Source organism: Rhinatrema bivittatum, chromosome 1 (assembly GCF_901001135.1).
Source record: "Rhinatrema bivittatum chromosome 1, aRhiBiv1.1, whole genome shotgun sequence".
NCBI lineage: Eukaryota > Metazoa > Chordata > Amphibia > Gymnophiona > Rhinatrematidae > Rhinatrema > Rhinatrema bivittatum.
The window spans coordinates 40,679,481-40,701,842 of NC_042615.1; the positions used below are offsets into that span (position 1 = coordinate 40,679,481).

A 22,362-nucleotide genomic window follows, 5' to 3' on the forward strand; every position below is an offset into this window, starting at 1 on the left:
AGGCTACCATTTATTTCAAAGGTTACGCTTACATTTGCAGGCAAAAATGCTTTTAAACCCCTGGTGCTCTATTTTTACAAGGGAGGAAGTCAAATGCTTGAATGATTAGTCGAACTTTGCACTAACGTTTTGCTAAGATTGCGTAGAGGTGAACACATGTATCCGTTTCATTTTAGAAAGGCCCTACTAATCAGAAAATAAGTATATATTCCACAAAGAATGCAATTCAACTGATTGCTTCAGCATGGGGACGGCAACTTTTAAACAGGCGTGCGGGAACATACGTGCATAAGTGGGGGGATTTTAATAGACAGGCACACCGACGCCATTACCAGATTTCCCAGTCTGTTCCCAGTTCTCCCAGGTAAGGGATAGGACTTCCAAACCCCCCCCCCCCTAAGTTTAATGGCCTCCCTTCTCCCCTGTTACCCTGACCCTTAAAACACCGCCGATCTATTTATCTTTATTTTATTACTTGCGCGTCTTCCATAGTGGAAGGAAAGTTACGCGGCAGGGGTCCTCCGTGCGTGCCTGTGGCGCGTAAGTATTTTCGCGTTAATTTGAACCTGAAATCCAGGAACGCCCATTCCCCGTCCAGATCACACCCCACCCCTTTTTTGGAACTTCTCCCTTGTGCGCGCGGCAGGAGATAACGCGCGTTCTTGGGGAGGGGGCTTTTAAAATCTGCTCAGTGCGCACCTGCCCGACATATTCGCGTATCTCTCGGTTTTGGCGTGCGTCGGGCTTTTAAAATTCACCTTTTATTTCCTATCTTTTTCAAAACTGAGGCCTTTGTGCTATTAAAAAGTAACCCTTGACCTTAAGCAAGGAAGTCTATGCGATGTTTTTCTATTTGGTTGATCCCCTCTTCTCCCACATACTTTTTTGGGACAAATTGGGTTGGTAAACCATACTCTAAGAAGTAGAGGAGCTGTGGTTTGATACAGCCCTAAGGATGAAACTATATACTGCCTGGACCACTCTCTCGGTCATTTAGGAAGAATTATGTTAGACATCAATCTTCTGGCAGTCTTTTGACCCACTAAAGATTGTGTTGGATATGGTTATATGATTAAGATGCTCGCTACCCATTTAGTTGTGGTGGGCTGAAATCATGCATGATGGGAGGAAAATTTACAGAGGGGAAAATGGGGAACTGCAAAGCAACAACAGAAGACATCAACGAGGCCTCAGCCGGGGATCTTCCAACCCGAACATAACCGTCACTAACTTCAGTCAATATATATTTCAAGCCTTCTTGGCTGAGAGTGAGCCTAGAATACACAAAATTACCCACTGCAAGGGTTTTTACTATTTTGTGTCAATGGGGAAAAATGGCCAGGACATAAACTCCATAAAGTGGCAAGCAGGCTTGGTAAATCAAGAGGCATCGTCTTTCCATAATCCTGCTCTTCTCGTCCGCAGGACATACAATTTAATCTGAGTGCTAGGGAGAAACATCGTTTGTTTTATGCACAGCACATGCGTAAATCTGCCTTAAAAACAAAATAAATAAAAATAAAACAAAAGCAGCCAACTATCTTTCTACAGCATGACAGCATAAATATTAAAAAAAAAAAAAACCCAACACAATATATTCTTGTTCAGTTTACAACACAAGGAATCAAGAAATGAAAAAAACTGCGAACCTGCTTTTTTTTTTTTTAAGCATAGATGTGATATAGGAGAAATCCTTAACACCCTTCTGGTTCCCAGTCTCTTTTCTTATGCATATAGCAGGGTGATTTTCAAAGCCCCTTCCATGGGTAAAACGGTGCTCTAGCCACAGAAACAGGCTTGTAAAATAACTGCCCGCCCTGCAGGCTGTGCATAGGTCCACTGCAATGCAAACCTTTACCCAAGGAAGGGGGAGAGGCGAGATCTGGAGCTAAGTGCACTCTATTTTGAAAAGCATGCTCATATTTTTTTTTTTTGATGGATAAAGTCCCCCATACAAATTAGCAGCTGTGAACATGTGCAGCTACTTTTAAAAAAGTACTCGGGGGACATTTCACTTATGTGGCCAATCTTAAAAGTACCCTCATAATGTTTTAGAAAAGATACACAACTCAAAACACGGTAGGTTATATCTTTCTCGTGCTCTACGAGACCCAAACAGATTTTGCAGACCGGCTTTTCAAATCCATGAGTAAAAATAAGCTGTCATGATCGGATAAGCACACATAGGGCCTAATTCGCCAAAGGCCTAATTTAATTGGCCGGCGTGCGTTAAAACCGGGAGATATGCAGGTGGCCGGGCCGCGCTCGCGCCGTGGGCATTTTCAAATGCCTGTGGCCAAGCGCGTACCATCTCATACTTGCCGAAGACCAGCTTCAGAATAAAGGAGCAGGCCGGGTGGTGGGCAGGCCGGGATAGCAGCGGCAGCCGGTCGGCCCGTGCAACCTACTACTGCTCTGAAGAGCAGGTAAGTATAAAAACAAACAAACAAAAAAAAAAAGATAGCTAGAGGGGTTTTAGGGGTCAGGGAGGATAGGGGAAAAGGGAGGAAGATTAGGTAGGGGGTTTAGGAAGTTTCCTCCCAGTCCGTTTCTTTATTGGAGAAGTCTGGGAGGGAACTGGGGGAAAGGGCCTATCGCGTCTACGCGTGCTTCTTAGAAAATTAACCCCCCTTTACGCACGAGTGCCCTACTCACGCACGGATATAAACTCAGATGCACATGCGCGCGCGGTTTGCAGTTTATAACACGTGTGTGCGTTGGCACACACGTGTTATAAACTGGTTTTTTCCTATTCTTTGTCTATGGGAAATCATTTTAATGAGCCAGGCCTATAGCACGCTAAAAAAAGAAGGTAAAAACCCCCCATCCTACACATTACATTTTAAGCAAACACGTTAAGTGGCAAGCTGCAGTTTGCTATGGACTGATCACCGTCTAGATAAAATTAGGCAGCAATAATTGACTAAGCTTTCAGTTTCCATTTCCATCTGCATAATAACAGAAAAGTGAGCTAAGCAATCAGAATTTTACAGAGAGTGGCGCTGCAGCTTCCAAACAGGCACCATGTTACACAGTGGATGTGTCTCCCCGGCTCGCACGATCCACTTACAGAGCTGGTTCATTATAATGCACTTATTGTGTCTCTAAAGCTGACAGGAGGCCATACACTACCAGACGTTCTACTTTTTGTCTGTTCCATAATCATTAATCATTTCATAAGCACGGCTTTACAAAACATTCAAAAGCAAAGCCTGGTTGTTCAAATAGGAACCCGTCTTAGCTTGCCTTTTATTCCCCCCCGGCTGTAACAAACAACTCCATGATTTTCCACGCCGCTAATCTTTTTTTAAAGTAATGAACTCTACATGTTTTTATTTCCCCTTGTGTCTTGGTAATTGGTGGTAAGCAATGGTAATTGGTTTTGGTCCTTTGCCATCACTTTGAGTCCAACTGCGGCCCCCTGAGTCAGGCATGCTATGGGGGCAGAGATAAAGGACCGGATTTTCGGTGGGGTTACGCACGCCGGGCCTATTTTAGAAAGGCCCGGCAACGCGCCTTTGTCTCGAGGCTTTGAAAAAGGAGCGGGGCGGTCTGGGGGCGGGTCAGAGGCCTCAGGCACGGCGGCCATTTGCCGCTGAGTGAGAAGCTCGCGTGCCAGCAGGCGCAAGAGGTAAAATAAAGGTTGGGGGGTGGGTTTTATGATAGGGTTACGGGGTGGGAGGGTTAGGGGAAGGGAGGTTAGGTTAGGGGGTTAGGAAGTTCCCTCTGAGGCCGCTCCTAAATCAGAGCGGCCTGGGAGGGAACAGGAGAAGGCTGCGGGCATCGGCGCTCTCAAGATGCACTAGTGTGCACCCCCCTTGTGCGCGCCGACCCCCAATTTTATAACATGCACACACCCGTGCACGCATGTTATAAAATCGGGCGTCCATGTGCATGCGCCGGGTAGCGCACGCACAAGGACGCCCGCGCGTAGGTTTTAAAATATACCCCAAAGTATTAAAAAAAATATATAAGAAATATTGTTTTTTTTAAACTTCACACCAGTAATGACAGATTTAGAGCACTGGGAACCACCCTCGCCCATCTAAAGTTGGTTCAATTCCCATAAAACTCAAGGAGAATGCACAGCCAGGCTGGTTCATATTTCTAACACAGATTATAGAAACGTTCTGGTATATCTTAGCAGGGCTCCTGTTCCTACGTAACCGGTGAGTCGTGGTTCTGGATTTTTCTGCAGTTTTCTCATGATGAGAAATCCCAAGAATGCTTTGAAAGAGAAGCTGAAAAACCATCTCGCATGGCCTTTATGACCTGATGCCAGATTATGATTTTAACTACAGGACAACAAGGGGCAATGGACTTAATTTAGTGAGATTTTCCTGGAAGCACAAGATGGGAGAACCCCATTCGTTAAATGAGACCGAATGTGCATTTTCTTTAGGGAAAAGAATATCACCCCAAATCATTGGTCAGGCAGGACAAGCAAAATGGCCTGGAGTGTCTTCTTTAGCGTCCGAAGGAAGCTAAAGCAGACCCCCCGCGACTAGGGGGAAAAACGGACAATCTCCAAAACCCTGAACCTCTGCTAGAACTCTAAGCAGCTGCGACGAGTATTTAAAATGAAAAGAAATGGTTTACAATTTCAGAGCAACCTGCAAAGGGGCAAACTCCTGAGCTGGCGATTTTGAAGGGCCATACCCGACCTCAAATTATGGATTGACTACAGCTCAAATATGTTTTCTCAGTAGAGGAGCTCATTCAAAGCAAAAACCAATCCCTTTCCAAGCAATCGCTGCGTTACAGATAGCGCCTCTCCCCCCAAACCCTTTCCGGATCTTCTCTCACCGGTTCAAGTAAAAACTCACAAGCTCTTATGGTTTTGTGCGTTTTAGACAGGGCTGTTTCTCGAGCATTTCCTGTTTTCCTTCCAGTAAGCATCTGATGCTGCAGTCGCAAAGTCGAGGGCAAAGGTCGGCTTCCCCTCCCCCCAATAGCCACTGCTTGCAGGACTTCCCGTTTTCGAGAACCGAACTACAGGCAGCGGGGGTGGGGGGGGGGGGACGGGACTCGGGGCTGCGCTCTGCCGCCCGATGACCGGCGTTGCAAGCAAAGTTTGGGGATGCCATCCAGCTGGCAGAGGCGCGCGCGCGCGTCCCTGGTCTCAGCTTTGCCGGCTCAGGTGTCGGCCTTCCCGTACGTCCCTTCCGGCGGTCTGTAGAACTTCGGGAAAGCCATCAGCTGGAGCACGTTGAAAGCGTACTTCCTGCAGTTGATATTCTTCAGGACGTTCTCTATGCGGCATCCTTCTCTGGTGGGAAGGGAAGAAACACAGCCTCGTGAAACGAGAGAATATAAATAAATATGTTTTTTTTTTTTTATTTGCTCACCGCAGACTCGCAGCAACAGTCTCAGAGTAAAAATAACAAAAAAAAAAAAATAAAAAATTCAATTCTATGCTTTTATTCCCCCACGCCCCCCCTCCCCCCAACAAGTGATGATACATCTTACAAAATTAAACTGCAGGCCAGGCCCAATACTGTTATTGCCCTCAGAAACAGACAAATGACAATTACATCTGCCATTAAGGTTCTTGTTAAAGTTTAGCAACATGTTATAATATGCTGTTTCATGGTACGGCGCTTCTATTTTCACTTTACAGCTATATATATAGTTTTTTATATCTCTTTCATAGTTTTTATGACTGCCGCAGAATCTATATGTTCCCCATATTACTGCATAATAGCTTCTGACCCTGTGGATTTGCCAAAATTTTTTTTAAAAAAGTCCATATTTTATTTGAGTTCAAATTCTTCAGCTTTGCAATGGAACAAAGAAAAAAAACATTTTTTTTTTAAAATGGCTTTCCAAGTAGCCTGTTCCAGTCTCTGCTTCTACAAAGACAAGACAGCTCGTTCACACACGGTACAAAAGTCGCCACCACCGAAGTGATGCTTTCTGCATAGGAGAGTCAGGAAAAAAAAAAAAAAAAAGAATGCAAAAACGTGCCTGGAGAATAAAAATCTGCAGAAGCGATGGTAACAAACAAAGTTAATTTAATTACAAAACAGAGCGGCGTTGGCCTCCCCGTTATTGACACTGACAGAAAAGGCTTAGCGGCGGCGAGGGGATACGAATTTAGCTGGTAAACAGAAGAAGCAGTCAGCCAACACATTTATCACCAGGCCAGCAGTTCTAGAGCTCTCCCGGTCAGGTAACACGTTCCAGAGTTTGTTTTGTGCAAACTGTTCATTCAGATTGTTTATCGACCGACAACAGAAAACAGAGAGAGAGAGAGTGAGGAAAAAAAAAGTTTCAATTTTTTTTTTTTTTTTTGAATCCTGCATTTGTCGCTTATGAAACAGATGGGTCCTGATGGGAGAACCTTCCTCCGGCGTGCTTGCTGTACAGGAGGGGCGCCTGCCCACGCCACATTAACCAAGAGGATATTGCAATGGCACGGAATTCACATTGCCAAATTAAAAAAAAAAAAAAAAAGAGGAACATGAATCTTGAAATATTGTTATTTCTTATGTTTTTTTCCTTCGCAATTTTTTTTTTTTTTTTTTTTTGAGGGGAGGGATGCCTGTGTGAGTGTGGAGGAGACGGTATTTTGGAAAACCCAAGGTTCCTGCAGAAGTATCACATTTGAAATGAGAAGTACGTAGCTGTTCGTAGAAAAGAAGTAAGAACAAAAAGTGCAGCTTATTGGTATTTGGCCAGCAGTAATGCGAGACTTAGAATCAACCACACAACCAGCAAGTGGGAGCTGACAAGCAGCAAGGCGACGGGGTAGAAGTGACGAGAAGTCGGCTTGTTATCACTTAGACAGCCTGTTTCGGGATCGTCCGACTCACTCAGTGCTCCTTGGGGTTGTCTGCAGTTAAACAGGGTAAGTCAGGAACAGACAGAACAGTGTTTTAGTAGCAGTGTGAGTCAACATGCAGAAACTTGTGCTATTAAAAAAGCGACACGAGACAACAAAGCCGGCACTGCACGCTAAACAGGCTTCTTATTCCATCTAACAGGCACTGGCAGAAGACAGCAAGTAGTACAACAGTTACGAGACTTTTAGGCGAAAGGACACTTTGATTATGAAACGTGCGAGTTAAAATTCGTTAGAGAACAACAAAGACGACATATCTTTTGCGTTTCAACAGGGGGGAACAGTGGACATGGAGAATGGGACGCATGCGAGCTTCTAACATCTGAAGAAAACCAGTATCATAGATTCCAGAGGTGCAACCATTTCTGCAAAACCCTACTGTCGGCAGAGGAGATTCGCTAAATCACCAATCAATGAAAAAGAAATTGCTTTCTTTCCCTCCTGTCATTTTCTCGCTTTTTGATCACCCCTTCCCCTTTCCCTGGCCGCAAGCCCAGATGACAGACGCTTCCTTGCTGACTGAAGACTTACCTTTCGTTCCAGTTTTTTTATCAGCTCGGGGGAGGAGGGGGGAGGGGGCTTCTCCAGTAGTACCAGTTGCCTTCCTTCTCTCCTCAGAATTTAGGATACTGGTTCCCAAACTTGGCCCTGTTGACCTCACAGGTTTTTTAAATATTCACGATGAATATCCATGAGACTGGATATATGCAAGTTTAACTCAGGCATATTCATTGTGGATATCCTGAAATTCTGACTGGCTCTGGGGTCAGTAGGACCGGTTTGGAAATTATTGGCTTAAGCTCCTGAGCCCCGATGGCTCCACTGGTCAGGACAGAATTAAGTTGCTTACTTAAGAGTCACTGGTGCATCTGCTGGATATCACATAAACTTAACAAACGGCAGGAACACAGGAGCAATGGCTGCCAGAAAGGCCCCAAGTGCCATTAGCTCATGCTCCCTGCTGACCATTCAAATGCAATGCAAATCAATTTTTTCCCCCACAAATTTATTTGTGCACATAGGGACTCACTTGACTACCCTTTGAAAGAAGTAGCTTCCTAGCTTAATTGTGAGGAATGCTCATGTCATCTGTCAAGTTTAAAAAAATAAAAATCCCAGAAAAGTCTCTAAACCAAACATATTTTAATTTATAAGAGCAATAATTCCCTGTGCATTGGGTATTTACGGTCTGTGAAGGCCCTCAGCTTTGCCTTAGTCCTTCAACTACTTAAGTAGGGCATTAGCTTCCAATAAATGCTTCATCCACAGAGAATTAGTGCTATTTTACACTAAGATGCAGTTATCTAGGAGGAGTTTTCCACATGGTATTTTTAATAACGTAACAAAACTGCTCATCTGAAATGCTGCTTATAAATATATATATTTCTAAAGCTGCAGGCATAGAGCTCCTCCTTTAGAAAGATGGTTAGTGCACAAGATACAAAACCACAGGTCTGGGTGCTGCAGATACGGTGCTAACCACCAAGGATTTCTGCTGGACATAGTACCTATTCTCTTCTCAGTCTGGGTGTCTGCAACGTGAAGCACTGCCCAGCACTGTAATAGCACAGAAGAAACTCTGTAAAGAAAGAATAATCATCTAGGACAGCAGAATTCAAAGTTAAATTATGACTGATCTCACTTAAAATAGTAATCAATCACCTGCCACAGTGGCTTTGTGGTTTTAAAGGGACTCGAAATGGCAACAGGGCATTACTTTGCTGGGGGGAGGGGGCAAGCTAATACAAAAACCACAGGGTGACCCATCCCCTGCTGTGACCTTCACATACTCAAGGGAAACAAATTCTGCTAATCATTAATATCAATGCCGAGGGTCTCTTCATTCAGGATAGCCCCCTCATTTTACAACCGTCCTATTCAGCTATGGGGGTTTTCCCTCTTTCATTTGCCATAATACACCTTGTTTATTTTAGACACACTTCTGTATCATATAAAACAATTATATAACACATTCATCCAAACAATGAGTTCCTTCAGCTTTAGAGCATTTTATGCAGTAAAGAAAGTGCTTTTGGTTTTGCTCTGTCTGTCTGATTGTCTGCGACACTGAAGTCATAGGCAGGGAAAGGTGGGCAAATGGCCAAAGTGAAACTCTAGGCACCCTGGCTACTGCAGAGGCGTTACACTGGCAGGGGTGCTGGAACTGGCAGTGTGAACTCAAGTCCCGGAGACTGATTGGCTGCCTGCACCCGACAGGGAACAGCGAGACCCTGAAGGCACAAACACTCGGATTCAGTGGGGAGTACGGCGAGCTGGCGGACTGCGCACTGCTCCCACTGTCGTGACGTCGAGGGCGAGTCAGCCCAGAGCTGCTGATGGTGCATCCGGGCCTGAGCTAAGGGTAAAAGAGCCTCTGCTGCTGCTGCTGCTGGCGGCAACAGGTGAAAGCTGAGCCAGTGTGAGCCGAGCCAGTGCAGGTAAGCTGGAGGGACCGAAAAAGATGGGGGTAGAAAGAGCAACTGGAGGAAAGGAAGAGCTGGGGGAGGGGGTGCTAAGGAGGAGGAGGAGAGCAACTAGGATGTTGAAGATGGATGGTGGGAAGAAGCTGGGGCGAGGGGCAAGAGGAGAAGAAGGGGCAGAAGAAGAGGAAATAAGTTTGGAGAAAAAAAAAACAGAAAACACTTTTAGGTTGCCTTCCAATTCCACACTTGTTTTTTAAATTAAATAATAAACTGAATTTTTGCACCAGCTGAATAATTTCTAATAAAATCTGCAGGGGGTATTTTTTTCCCTTTTCATTCTCTCTGTATTAAATGTAGTCGTCAGGGCTCAGGATGGATGCGGGATTCACAGAACTGGACAGAGGAAGTGCTTTGCAGACTGCCAGAGAATGACACCGTATGCCACCTTGCCATCTTGCTGAAGGTGAACGCGTCTCTAACCACCTGCAGTCCTTGGTCTGCCTACTCGGGCTGACACGCAAGCCACAGAAGAGCGATTTGTGCAAGTGAGCTGTGTTACGGCGCATTATGAAGTATCAGGCCAAAAGCCACCTAGCTTCAAATGTCCAACAGGAATAATCTTTAAAGCCATAGTTAATGCCTTTAAAATGCCTTCTGCCTCTGCTGTATGAAAATGATGTTAAAATATTTTTCTTCCCCTGAACAGCTTTCTGTCTGTGCTCTGAGAAGCCCCGCAGACCTCGAGTTCCATACTAATATTAGGGGATGTGATTGGCTTATGATATAACAATGCAATTTCAGTGCTTTCAATTCATGGGCTAGCACTAAACCAGACTGCAAGACTGCAGCATTTTATCCTATGAATTGATTTGTACATGTTTAACAACACTTCATAAAGATATATTAAAAAAATAACACAAGATACAAATCAGTAGGGAAGGAAGACAGCAAGTTGAATCAAAGCAAGAAAAGGACAGGGTAATATCTTAATCCCTAAATCTTTCATCTAGTCATCTTACTGGACCTGATTCATTAAGGTTTTTTTCCCCATAGAGACAGGACAAGAGAAAAACCTCAAGAATCACAGCCCGTTGTGCTTGGTCATCATGGCCATGCTCCTTCCTGCCTTTTGAGACTAATTTAAAATCATATTAATTTTGATCTCTTAATTGATAGGGCTCTTTAATTTTGAATAGTCTCATGGCATACACATTTACAGTTATACCCTTCAAACAAGAGAGCTGTATACTGTACTCTTCCCTCAGTGGATAACGTACTGGCTTTCTTCCCTTTTCACTAAGTTGACTAGCTGATCTCTGTGGCATAGGGCTGCACATATGCGGCCACTGCTTTGAGAATGGATACGTATTATGCAGGTGCAAAAGTGGAACCTGCCCTATTCAGACTGGAAGGCAGTCAGCATCCTCTTCAGGGGGCCTCCTGCGGCTCACTAGATGCCACAATTAAAATCCAATAGATTTCTACTTTGAGTAAACCCTTGTGGTTCTGTTTTAATGGCCAACACTGCCAGACTCAGGACTGCACCTCTCTCTTGGACACTAGTCGTTGCTTTATCATACAGAACATTACCAGAATCATATCAGCCCAATGATTTACACAGCTCAATTTTTTTTTTTAACTGCGCGCTTAGGGCTTGCTTTGTATACGTGATCTTCAGCCCAAATGTTCAAAGCCAACTTAACGTACATGAAGTCTGCTTGGAAAATTGGCATGGCCTACGCACGCGCATTTACATCTGCTCGGGAGCAGACGTACTTTGGAAAATCGAAAGTAGACAAATTCCCTGCCCCAGCTCCGCTCCCAGGGACACCTCTTTCAAGTATGAGCTAAAGTATACACAAAATCACTTCCAGGTGCACTTTTACGTCTCTAACCCCCCAGGATAATCTTCCAGAAAGCCCACATAAGCGCAGAAATGGTTTTGAAGGTTTCCTCTCAAAACGTACCGTCTGAAAGTTCAGTTACGAAGGGCAAGAGCAAGGTAAACTGTTATGTTTTTATTAATACTAATTATAAAATTAAATCCTGTATCTTAAATATAAAAAGCAGAGGAGTTTTTCTGCCAGGTTGCCAGCTCGCTTCCTTTCCCCCCCTCACTGGAAAACAGTGGAAAGTGGAGGCAGTCACTGGGGCCAACCCAGTGCCTTTTAAATTTAGAAAATGACCACTGATATAGCCAGTGAAGCTCCTTTGTAAAGTGGATTTGGCTCCCTTGGGAGTCGCTACGTATTTTAACGCTGAAGCACTTTTTGGCTTTATTTTTCCCCTTGGCTAACACAGTGACAAAAAAATACTTCAGGAATTTGCAGACTTTCAGATCGTCTGTCGAGTCCCCGTTTATTGTTCAGGCGTGAAACAGAAGAGTTCTGCGTGCTTGCCAGGAGGGAATGGGTATACACACTAAATCCTGTTTGCAGCTCAGTGACTCGTTTCATTTCATTTCTAATAACAGGCATTTCCTTTGCTGAGGATGAAGCACATCACACAGTCATTGTGATATTGAACATTTTTGAGACACAGAGATTTGACAGCAGTTTTCATTCTTATGCAAAGGTATGTGCTTTGTAATGAGAATTTTTCTTCTCTGGGCACGATAAAGCAAGCAGCAATGGTCTAAGATAACATGGTTGCTAGTGAAAACAAACAAAACCATGCAATACCTTTTTTTTTATTCTGACTCTTACTTAACTTTTTTTTTTGTTGGCTGAGCGTTTTTAGGTTTGCTCCCTGCGCTGTTGGAACTGGCCTCTGCTGGGCCAAGGTATCATAAGCTCTCACTCACAGCTCCTAGGGGGAGTGGGGAGGCAGTAGGTGTCTTCCCCTTGTTTTAATATCCTCCTCCCAACTCAGCCCTGTCATTGCAGTGATGGCCACGAACTGCAGCTCCTTCCATATTCTGGCTAATGTGGATCCTGATGATACCATTCAGCGATGGCTGAGGTTCCTCTACCTTCCCCGCCTCCAAAGTTGTAAATTCTGCCTCCACAGCATCTCCAGTCCTGGCTGGCCCTGGAATCAAGCTCAGTGCGCGGTAGTTGTTGCCGAGCCCTTATTTAGCTTCGGATGCTGCTTCCTCTTTTAACATATTGAAAGCTCCTCCATACTGGTCAAGGCTATCATTATGAAGCTAAGTAAAATGGAGACTCATTTACTTACTTATTTGTTTAGATTATATATGCTGCTTCTATCATGCATCAAGGGCTCAGAGCGCATTACACATATGCATTTATGCAAACTCTTAACATCTCATAAAACAATAAATAACTAAAATTCTAAAATAGGGGGTAAACTACCTATAATAGTATCGATCGTACACAGTAAAAAAAAAAATCTACTAATCAGCCATGTAAATAGGCCACAGTATATAGAAATGCCTTCTGAAATGGTCACAATTCTGAAATAGTTCTGACTACAGCTTAATAAGTTAGCAAAGCAAGTTTAAAACTATATGAGATGAGTGCAGCTTTCTCTGCCAAACTGACAGAGAAAACTGCACTCAAACAGCTCAATGATCACCTGGAAAGCAACAACATCCTCCACCCAGCGCAACATGGCTTCAGAAAAAACCGTAGCACAGAAACCCTACTTCTCAATTTATCTAACACAATAATAAGAGGTTTCGACAACAGCCAAAAATTCATCCTAATCCTCCTAGACCTCTCTGCAGCATTTTACACAGTAGATCACAAAAACCTAATCTCCAGCCTAGCTGACATCGGTCTATCTGGCAAAACTCTCAACTGGTTCACATCATTCCTTAAAAATAGATACTTCAAAGTAAACATTAACAACCACTACTCCGATCCCATACCCCTTGAAACCAGAGTAGCCCAAGGATCAGCATTATCCGCCACCTTGTTCACTATGGGGCGGATTTTCAGAGCCCTGCTCGCGTAAATCCGCCCAAAACTGGGCGGATTTACGCGAGCAGGGCCCTGCGCGCCGGGAAGCCTATTTTACATAGGCCTACCGGCGCGCGCAGAGCCCCGGGACTCGCGTAAGTCCCGGGGTTTTCGGAGGGGGCGTGTCGGGGGGGCGTGTCGGGGGCGGGCCCGAACCACGCGGCGTTTTCGGGGCGTGTCGGGAGCATTCCGGGGGCATGGCTACGGCCCGGGGCGGCCCAGGGGCGTGGCCGCGCCCTCCGGACCCGCCCCCAGGTTGCGTCCCGGCGCGCAGGAGGCCCGCTGACGCGCGGGGATTTACGCCTCCCTCTGGGAGGCGTAAATCCCCCGACAAAGGTAAGGGGGGGGTTTAGACAGGGCCGGGCGGGTGGGTTAGGTAGGGGAAGGGAGGGGAAGGTGAGGGGAGGGCAAAGGAAAGTTCCCTCCGAGGCCGCTCCGATTTCGGAGCGGCCTTGGAGGGAACGGGGGTAGGCTGCGCGGCTCGGCGCGCGCCGGCTATACGAAATCGATAGCCTTGCGCGCGCCGATCCAGGATTTTAGCGGCTCCGCGCGTATCTACTAAAATCCAGCGTACTTTTGTTTGCGCCTGGAGTGCAAACAAAAGTAGGCTATTCGCGCTCGTTTTAAAATCCGCCCCTATATACCTAATACCACTCTGTAAGCTTCTCTCAAGTCTCGGCATAACATACTACATGTATGCCGACGAAATCCAACTAATCATACCCATAACTAACACAATCGAGAACGCAATGAAAACTTCAGCCACATACCTTGATAAAATCAGAAATATGCTAAACCACATGAAACTATGTCTAAACATGGAAAAAACAGAATGTATACTACTCGAGAAAAAACAATCTGGGAGCAACATGAACCACACCATACAAATCGACAACTCACACATCAAATTGCAAGACAACGTGAAAGATCTCGGAATATGGTTAGACCCTGAGCTTAACTTCAAAAAACACATTTCCCTGAAAATCAAAGAAGGCTTCCACAAGGTATTAATACTCAAAAACCTAAATCCCCTACTGTACCAACCTGATTTCAGAACCATCCTTCAATCACTCATATTCACCAGTTTCAATTATTGCAACTCACTATTGATAGGCCTTCCCAAATCTACAATTCGACCGCTCCAACTACTACAGAACGCATCAGCCAGAATCCTCACAGGTCACAAAAGATCCAACCACATTACCCCAATCCTAAAAGAACTACATTGGTTACCCGTGGATAGGAGAATCGAATATAAAACTCTAACCATCATACACAGTGCAATTCACAACATGGAAAACACAGGACTAAATAACATCATTCAGAGTCACGGCTCTCAATGAAATACGAGAACAACAAACAAATTAAAACTCAACATTCCAACAATTTCAACTGCCAAACATACTACTGTAAGAAACAGAGCCATCTCCATTGCAGGCCCTCACCTCTGGAACTCTCTACCAGAGCACCTAAAACTTCAAAACAACACTAAAACCTTCAAAAAAGATCTAAAGACCTGGCTCTTCAGACAAACCTTCAAAGACGGGATCGGTTAAACTACCCATTACAATCCTCCTACACCCATACCCTTACAGACACTTCAATCTTATATACATATCATTAATCCCTACCATTACAGTTATTTAAATCATATAATGATACTCCCAATATACCACTAGAAAACCTGCTAACCCCACTCCAATCGCACACACTGTCACAACCAGAGCCATAACCTGTCCCCTGCTGTTAATTTATCCTAAATGGTGAATTTCCAACCATCTTGTTATTGTGTTATCCCTTGTTATGTTATATTGTTGTATCTCGCTTTATCTCATTATATCCAAAATGTTGTATTACCAATCATATCGTTAGATGTAAATCTTGCTCTATCAGTTTACTGTATTGACTTTTCATATGGTTTCTACACATGTATTTCGTTGTTTCAAATGTAAACCGGAGTTAAGGCCTCTAGCTAAACTTCGGTATATAAAAACGAACAAATATTAGTAACCAGTGTAATGTCTTCAAGATAGAGGTTATATAATCATCTCTTGAAGCACTATTCTAAACAAGCTGCAATCTCAGTAGGGATTTCTTGGGAAGTCCTGAATGTACCGTAAAGCGGTACAGTAATCTAACTTTGAAATAACAATGCCTGACTAATCATTTTAATGTCTTCCAGTGAGAGACAGTCATGAGTTTGCCTAATTAACTGGAGTGCAAAGAAATGTCCACCAACAAGTGATGTGGTCTGAGGCCCCAACCTCAAACAGCTCATCAGCTTCACCTGTGCTCTGAGTAAGTGCACTTTTTCTGCCACTGGAAGCGTACTCTCACACAAGGTAATAGATGGAGCTAGCCAGAAAAATCCAGCTTTGATCTATCGGGGTTAATTTTAAGTTTCTTGGAATGAAGTCAAGTAAGAATAACCCCATAATCCTGGTTCATTTTCTCTAAGAGTGATTCATGTTGTTGGCCCAAAGGACGCAAAGAAAAAGGCTTGAAGGGACAAGATATAGATATTAAATAATAGTGAGGCTTGTGGGACTCCATAGGACACATCACAGTCTGACAAGAACCACCTGTAACAGTTTATTTCCTGTTATTCAAAAAAGAGATAAACCAATCCAGGCATGGCTCTCTAATTCCTACCGTTTGTAATCTCGCAATCAAAATTGCACAGTCGACTGTATCAAGTGGCATAGACTGCGAGATATCAGAAGAGTGTGCTGGCAACCCACTAATACATGAAGAGCATGTATATAATATGAACATCAAGAACAACAGAGGTAAGGGGCGTGATTATAATTGAAAATGTATATAAATATAACAAAGACAATACATACAAATATACAAATATAAGCAATAAAAATATATTAGGATGGGCTGGCTCAGTGGAGGATCTGGGCTTGATTTTTGAGTTAGATCTTTTGCTGCCGGGCTGAGGGGTGCTGGGGCAACAAAATTCACAGCCCTTGGACATAGGGAGTCCCAACCATCTCCCAGTAGTGACACCTGGTGGTTGCATTTAGGGCCCATGATTGAAGGTGTTGCGGTTCTGGCCACGAGCGCCACGACCAGACCCTTACCTCCGTGCTCCTGGACCTACTCCCGCTTCTGGAGGCCTGGTTTGTGCCTTGTTCGGTGGCGTCCCCGCGGGGGCCGTGCCGCTGGGAAGCTTCTCATGGATGCCCTGCTTTCTAGGCCGTTTCCCGCCATCGGTGACTCCCCCCAGTTCCTGACGTCAGACGCCGCGGCCTTGATAAGCCAGCCGCGGACACTCAGTCTTTGCCTTGCAACTGGTTTACCTCCTGGTTCCCTGTTGCGTCGTGCCCTGGAGTGAGCTGCCTGGCTACTCGCTCCGTTCCTGCTTGCCTGCTACAGTACCTGCCTGGTCCCAGTACCCAAGTCTTGCTACAGTTCCTGCCTGGTTCCAGTACCCGAGTCTTGCTACAGTTCCTGCCTGGTTCCAGTACCTGAGTCCTGCTACAGTTCCTGCCTGGTTCCAGTACCCGATCCCTGCTACAGTTCCTGCCTGGTTCCAGTACCCGAGTTCTGCTACAGTTCCTGCCTGGTTCCAGTACCTGAGTCCTGCTACAGTTCCTGCCTGGTTCCAGTACCCGATCCCTGCTACAGTTCCTGCCTGGTTCCAGTACCCGATCCCTGCTACAGTTCCTGCCTGGTTCCAGTACCCGATCCCTGCTACAGTTCCTGCCTGGTTCCAGTACCCGATCCCTGCTACAGTTCCTGCCTGGTTCCAGTACCCGATCCCTGCTACAGTTCCTGCCTGGTTCCAGTACCCGAGTTCTGCTACAGTTTCTGCCTGGTTCCAGTACCCGAGCCCTGCTACAGTTCCTGCCTGGTTCCAGTACCCGAGTCCTGCTACAGTTCCTGCCTGGTTCCAGAACCCAAGCCCTGTTACATTACTGATCTACTGTCCTAGTCTGGTTCCAGTTCCCAGTCCTGATCAACAACCCGCCTATGTCCCAGCGGCCAAGCCCCTACGGGCACCTCCTGGGGGGGCTTCGGCTTCCAAGGGTGAAGCCGCCTAAGTCCCAGCGGCTGGGCTCCTACGGGCTTCTCCCGGGGAGAGCACCAGCTTCCAGGGTGAAGAGCACCTCTACGTCCTGCCTGAACATCTGCCTCCCAACCTGCCACATACTAGAGACATTGACCACCTTTCCCAGTCTCCTGCAGGTCGGCCCAAGGGTCCACAAAACTGAGACTCCATAACAGAAGGGACCTGGAAGAAGCTTCGGTTGCATAGCATCTGGCCAAGGACTTTTGTAGCGATGACTGGGTTCAGCGAGTTGGAAGACAGTTATAAAATTGAGGGAAAATGTATTTATTTCTAAGTTAAGACATCTTTCCATCAATGCTCAAAGCCCTGTACAACAAGTAATTACAATTCAAACACATTTTCACCCAAAGGGCTTTGCAAGGTAATGTTCAAACATTTAATAATCCATAGAAAAATTACAAATAAAAACAAAACTCTGACCATTGTACACAAATCCCTCCATGTCCATAATTCAAACTGGCTCGACCTGCCTTTTACCCCATACCAATCATCAAGACCCATCAGAACAGCCAATAAAGGCGCCCTTATTGTACCCACACTTAAAACTGCCCGCCTCTCCTCAACACGGGACCGTGCCTTATCAATTGCTGGACCGTCCCTACGGAATACTCTTCCCCCCATCCTGCGCCTTGAACCATGCGCCATTAAATTTAAGAAGAAATTAAAAACCTGGTTATACAAACGTGCCTACCCAGAATAGGACCTTGTTTACTTGCCCCCCCTCCCCCCCCCCCCGGTCTGCTGCCCCAAGATACTGCACATTAAGCCCCTACTTAAGTCTCTACTGAGTTACCTCTTATTGTTTTAACTATTTCTTCCATCCTGTTCTCAAGTTATCCCCCCTCCTAGTTACGCTCCCTTGTTCTCATGTAATTTCAGTTCTGCTGTTTAATTGTGAAGCGGTATGATGTCCCTACTAATACCGGTATATAAAAGATGTTAAATAAATAAATAAGAAAATAAAAATATAAAACAAGGACCTCCACCCAATAAATATCATAAAAATTCCCCCTCTTTCCCAATAAGCAGCATATCTCATTATAATTACGGAAACAAATCCAGACTAGCAGCTAGACACAGCCCCTAAAAGCAGCCAAAAGCATCGCAGTCTCTGGGTACCTGCAAATGAAAGCTCATTCTCCAGGATCCTAGCCCAGTATCTGACTGGGATGGAAGTACAAAGGAGCAGGAGTAGTCTGCCGGGTGCAGACTTCCCAACATGTCAGGTCAAATTAAATAACTAAAGGAGACCTACGACTACATCAAAAAAGGAACCAAGAGAGCTAAAAATAAAGTAGGCAGGTTGAAATTTTGAACACTATTTCCGCTACTTTATAAAAGCTGTTTCTTTGTGCTGCCAAGTAGGAGGTTCGTATTCAGTATACTTAAACAAGTAGGAGGTTCGTATTCAGTCACTGTCCAGAAAGCAGAGCTAGCCGGATAAACTTATCCAGCTAACTCGGAGTGAGGAAACTCACTCAAAGATGAGATTTGTGCAATGTTCTCTCAACCTAGCTTGATGGACTCTCTACCTGGGTAACATCAAGCTAGGTTGAGAGAACACTGCACAAATCTCATCTTTGGGTGAGTTTCCTCACTCCAAGGGTCATCAAATCTTCACAAGAGAGCACTGTTCTGTTCGCACATCTCACTTTGAATGTCAAAGTGGCCCCTAACCCCTACTCTAATACCTAAACCTCACCTCGAGTTACTAGGTGGGCCTCCCATAGAGATATAAATACCTATCTAGTGTTAGGACATTATGGCTAGGCTTGCTTCCTCTCTCCCTCTCTTTCTCCCTCCTCAGTGGTTCTGATAGTAAACATTGTCCCCCCAGTGGTTGTACAGCAGTAAAAACAAAGAGAATCGGTTTTTTTTTGACAGTGTTTACTTCAGACCTCCGTTGGATTGCTATTGACAGCTACAAACATAATATAATTTATGTTCGCCACAGGGAATTGATGAGCTCACATGTTTTTGTGGCAATTGCTTGCTGATATCAGCCCTGGTCCTATTGATTGCCCCTGAGGCAGCTCTATGAGAAAGAGCGAAACTCGGCCAGAGTCGGGCATCACTAAATAAAGGGCGTTTCCAACTACCGATTCTCTTTGTTTTTACTGCTGTACAGCCAACTGGATTGGCTCCGCTTTGCTTTTTGGGTCCCCCCCAGTGGTTGTACAGAGGAAATACCACAATTCTAGCACTTATCTCAAAGTGCAAAAGAGTTATTGCAGTACAATAACTTAGCACTTCACATAGGCATTAGCACAAATTGCAATAAACTACCTATTACCATAAAACACACCCCTTTTTCTATCGCATGCGATATTTAGTGCATTTTGATAAATCCAGGTCTATGTTAGCTAGGCTAACTCAACTCCTTCTAGTTATGTCCCTGGAACACTCCTCTGTCTGGAATTTAGCCAGATAAGTTCCCAAATCTTCATTTAGCCTGATAACTTCTAAGTTATCAGGCTAAAAGCTTTTGAATATGGACCTCATAGGATGATAAATAGAGAATCCAGCCAACTCTCTGCGAGTTGTGAGTGACATCCTGAGCTTGTTCTGTCTTTTCAATCTGTTTTCTGTTAACAACATAGCAGAGACAGAATGGGAAGAGTAGTTCCAGGTGTGTGGGGACAGTAGGGTAGAGGAGATGGAGGGGACCCAGACCCAGGACTTTTCTTCAAATATGTTGTGTGTGTGTGCATGGCTGGATTTAAGATGTGTGTGCCCATAGGCAGAGTGCCAAGATGGCGGCCCCCTTTGAAGCTGTTCTGGCACATAGCCCTAAGCAAGCCTGTCTCCAATAATGGCCAATACAGACTGCAAGTATCTGGCAGATCCTATAAAGTAGATCTAATCCCTGTTACTCACTTCCAGGGATAGCAATAGCTTTCTTTAGCCTACCTGCCAAATAATGTGTTATGGACTTTTCTTCCAGGAACTCATCCAAACCTCTTTTAAACCCCACTATGCAAATTACCTTGATCACGTCCTCTGGCAACAGATTCCAAGCTTGATAGTGCGCCGAGTGAAAAAGTGCTTTCTATGATTTGTTTTCAATCTGCTGGTTGTTAGATTCATGGGGCATCCCCTTGTTTTAGTGTTATTGGAAAGGGTAAATAACTATCCCTTATGTACCTGTTCTACCCCACTCATGATTTTATAAACTTCTATCACGTTCCCTCTCAGCTGTCTCTTTTCCAAGCTGAAGAGCTCTAGCCTGTTCCATTCCCTTTATCATTTTTGTCACTCTCCTCTGCACCTTTTTATATTTCTGCTATGTCTTTCTTGAGATGGGGCCAGGGGCGGATTTCTGATGACTACCGGCCCGGGGATTCGCCGCCCAGGCCGGCCCAGGAGATACCATGTGGTCTGCCGAGCGCGGCTCTGTCACAGCCACGCTCGGCAGACCACGTGACTAGAGCGACCGGCCCACTGGGGGATGCCAGATCCCCCGATAGGTCAATCTGCCCCTGGATGGGGTGACCAGAACTGCACACAATACTCAAGGTGCGGTCACAGCATGGATTAATACAGAGGCAATATAATATTTTCCGTTTTATTCTCCGTTCCTTTTTGGATCATTCCTAACATTTGCTTTTTCTGACCGCCGCCATGCACTAAGCAGAGGATTTCAACGTATTGTCCACAAGTACTCCAGTGCTGGAAGTATAAACCGTGAGTAGTTTAGCTTCTAATGCTAGAATGACAGAAGCAGCGCTGGAGCGCTGGGAGCGGGTTAAGTGTTGTTCCTCTTACTTGGCAGGGGTTTGCAGAATCGTGGAGGATGGGTAGTGGTCTGGGAGGTGGGGAGGTGACCCGGGACTGGCACTGAGGGTGGGTGGGGGCAGCCTTATTTTATATTTACGGAACAAGGAAAGGGGTGGTGTGAGGTGACCTGTGGACTGGGACATCATTTCAAATTAGGAGGAGTTTGGGGGGCTAAGGGGTGCATGGCCTGACAGGGTCTTATTTGAAATTTTAAAGGGAAGGGAGGGGAATCGGGCCAAAGGCCTGCCTATATTTTTTCAGTTTGGTGTAAATGGAGCGACTTAACCGGATATCTTTTGAAAATATCCAGTTAAGTAGAAAGTTATCCTGCTACACAAAGCTGTATAACTAAAAAACCTAACCAGTTATATTCATACAGAGCTGGTTGAGCTTTTCAGTTATCCAGCTATATGCAGCTGGATAACTTTAGGCAAATATATTCAGCAGGACATTTATCTCTCTGAATATCTGGGACAAATTATCTGGTTAACTTTAGCCGGATGAAGTGTCCACTTGCTGGCTTACTGAATATGCCCCCTAAACGTAGGTGCACAGTTTCCAGAAACTCCTCCAAAATACTCCACAAAAATAAAGGTGCACTTTCAGGAAGCGAAATATGCAATTACCCGGAAACAGCTGACTTAGGGAAGCTAACTATTTGTACTTGCACAAATGGTGCTTATGTCTTTAAAAAGTTACCGAAAAATCTTCATGATTAATCCCAGGTTGAACTTGTAGCATTTCTATCACACGAGTATTCATAATATTTACTCTGGTACTGGCAGTGATGGATTCGGGGGTTCTCTCGGAAGAATGGCTTCTTAGCAAAACAGCATTCTGCATCTTTGCCCAGAGAGGTCAAGGCCGATGGCCTGGTTCTGCAGTATTGACTGACCGTGCAACTAACTACAAGTCAGGTGGTCAGCGGGTTCCGCTTCTTGCTGTCTTTCTAGCAGCACTAATCAGGAGCTCTTCGTCTCCTGAAATGCGCATTTCCCACAGGGATTCGGTCTATTTCTTTTCTTTTTCTTAAATTTCTACCTTCATTCATTCTTGATGCATACCTTCATTCATTCATTGTTGACATTCTTTTTAGCATTGACGACACCGTACTTTAGGTCTCTAATTAGATATGCGTCAGCATTCGGGACCTTCTTACCGACTTCCTTAAACCGAGGTAACCTGTTCCCGGTCGATAAGCTAGGAAAGTGGCAGGCATCCATCAAACTGCTCCCCTCGTCATCTCGTTTGATGGTAACGGCTTTCCGAGATAACTGCACTACTGCTGCTGTGCTGGGCTCCCAGCCCGAGCAT

At 45.0% G+C, this 22,362-nt stretch overlaps 1 protein-coding gene across 5 annotated transcripts in view; it reads right to left on the reverse strand.

Moving 5' to 3' along the window:
* Nucleotides 1-3,907: 3,907 nt before the first annotated feature.
* Nucleotides 3,908-22,362, reverse strand: part of INPP4B (inositol polyphosphate-4-phosphatase type II B) — a 1,386,300-nt gene continuing 1,367,845 nt past the window's right edge. For 4 of the 5 annotated variants that reach the window (XM_029598061.1, XM_029598140.1, XM_029598309.1 and 1 more), the window contains one exon: nucleotides 6,510-6,835. In XM_029598061.1, the coding sequence (XP_029453921.1) occupies nucleotides 6,664-6,835 (172 nt within the window). In that variant the 3' untranslated portion in view covers nucleotides 6,510-6,663. Of the gene's footprint in view, nucleotides 5,270-6,509; nucleotides 6,836-22,362 lie in introns of those variants that run through there. The other variant, XM_029598221.1, reaches the window with a different exon arrangement.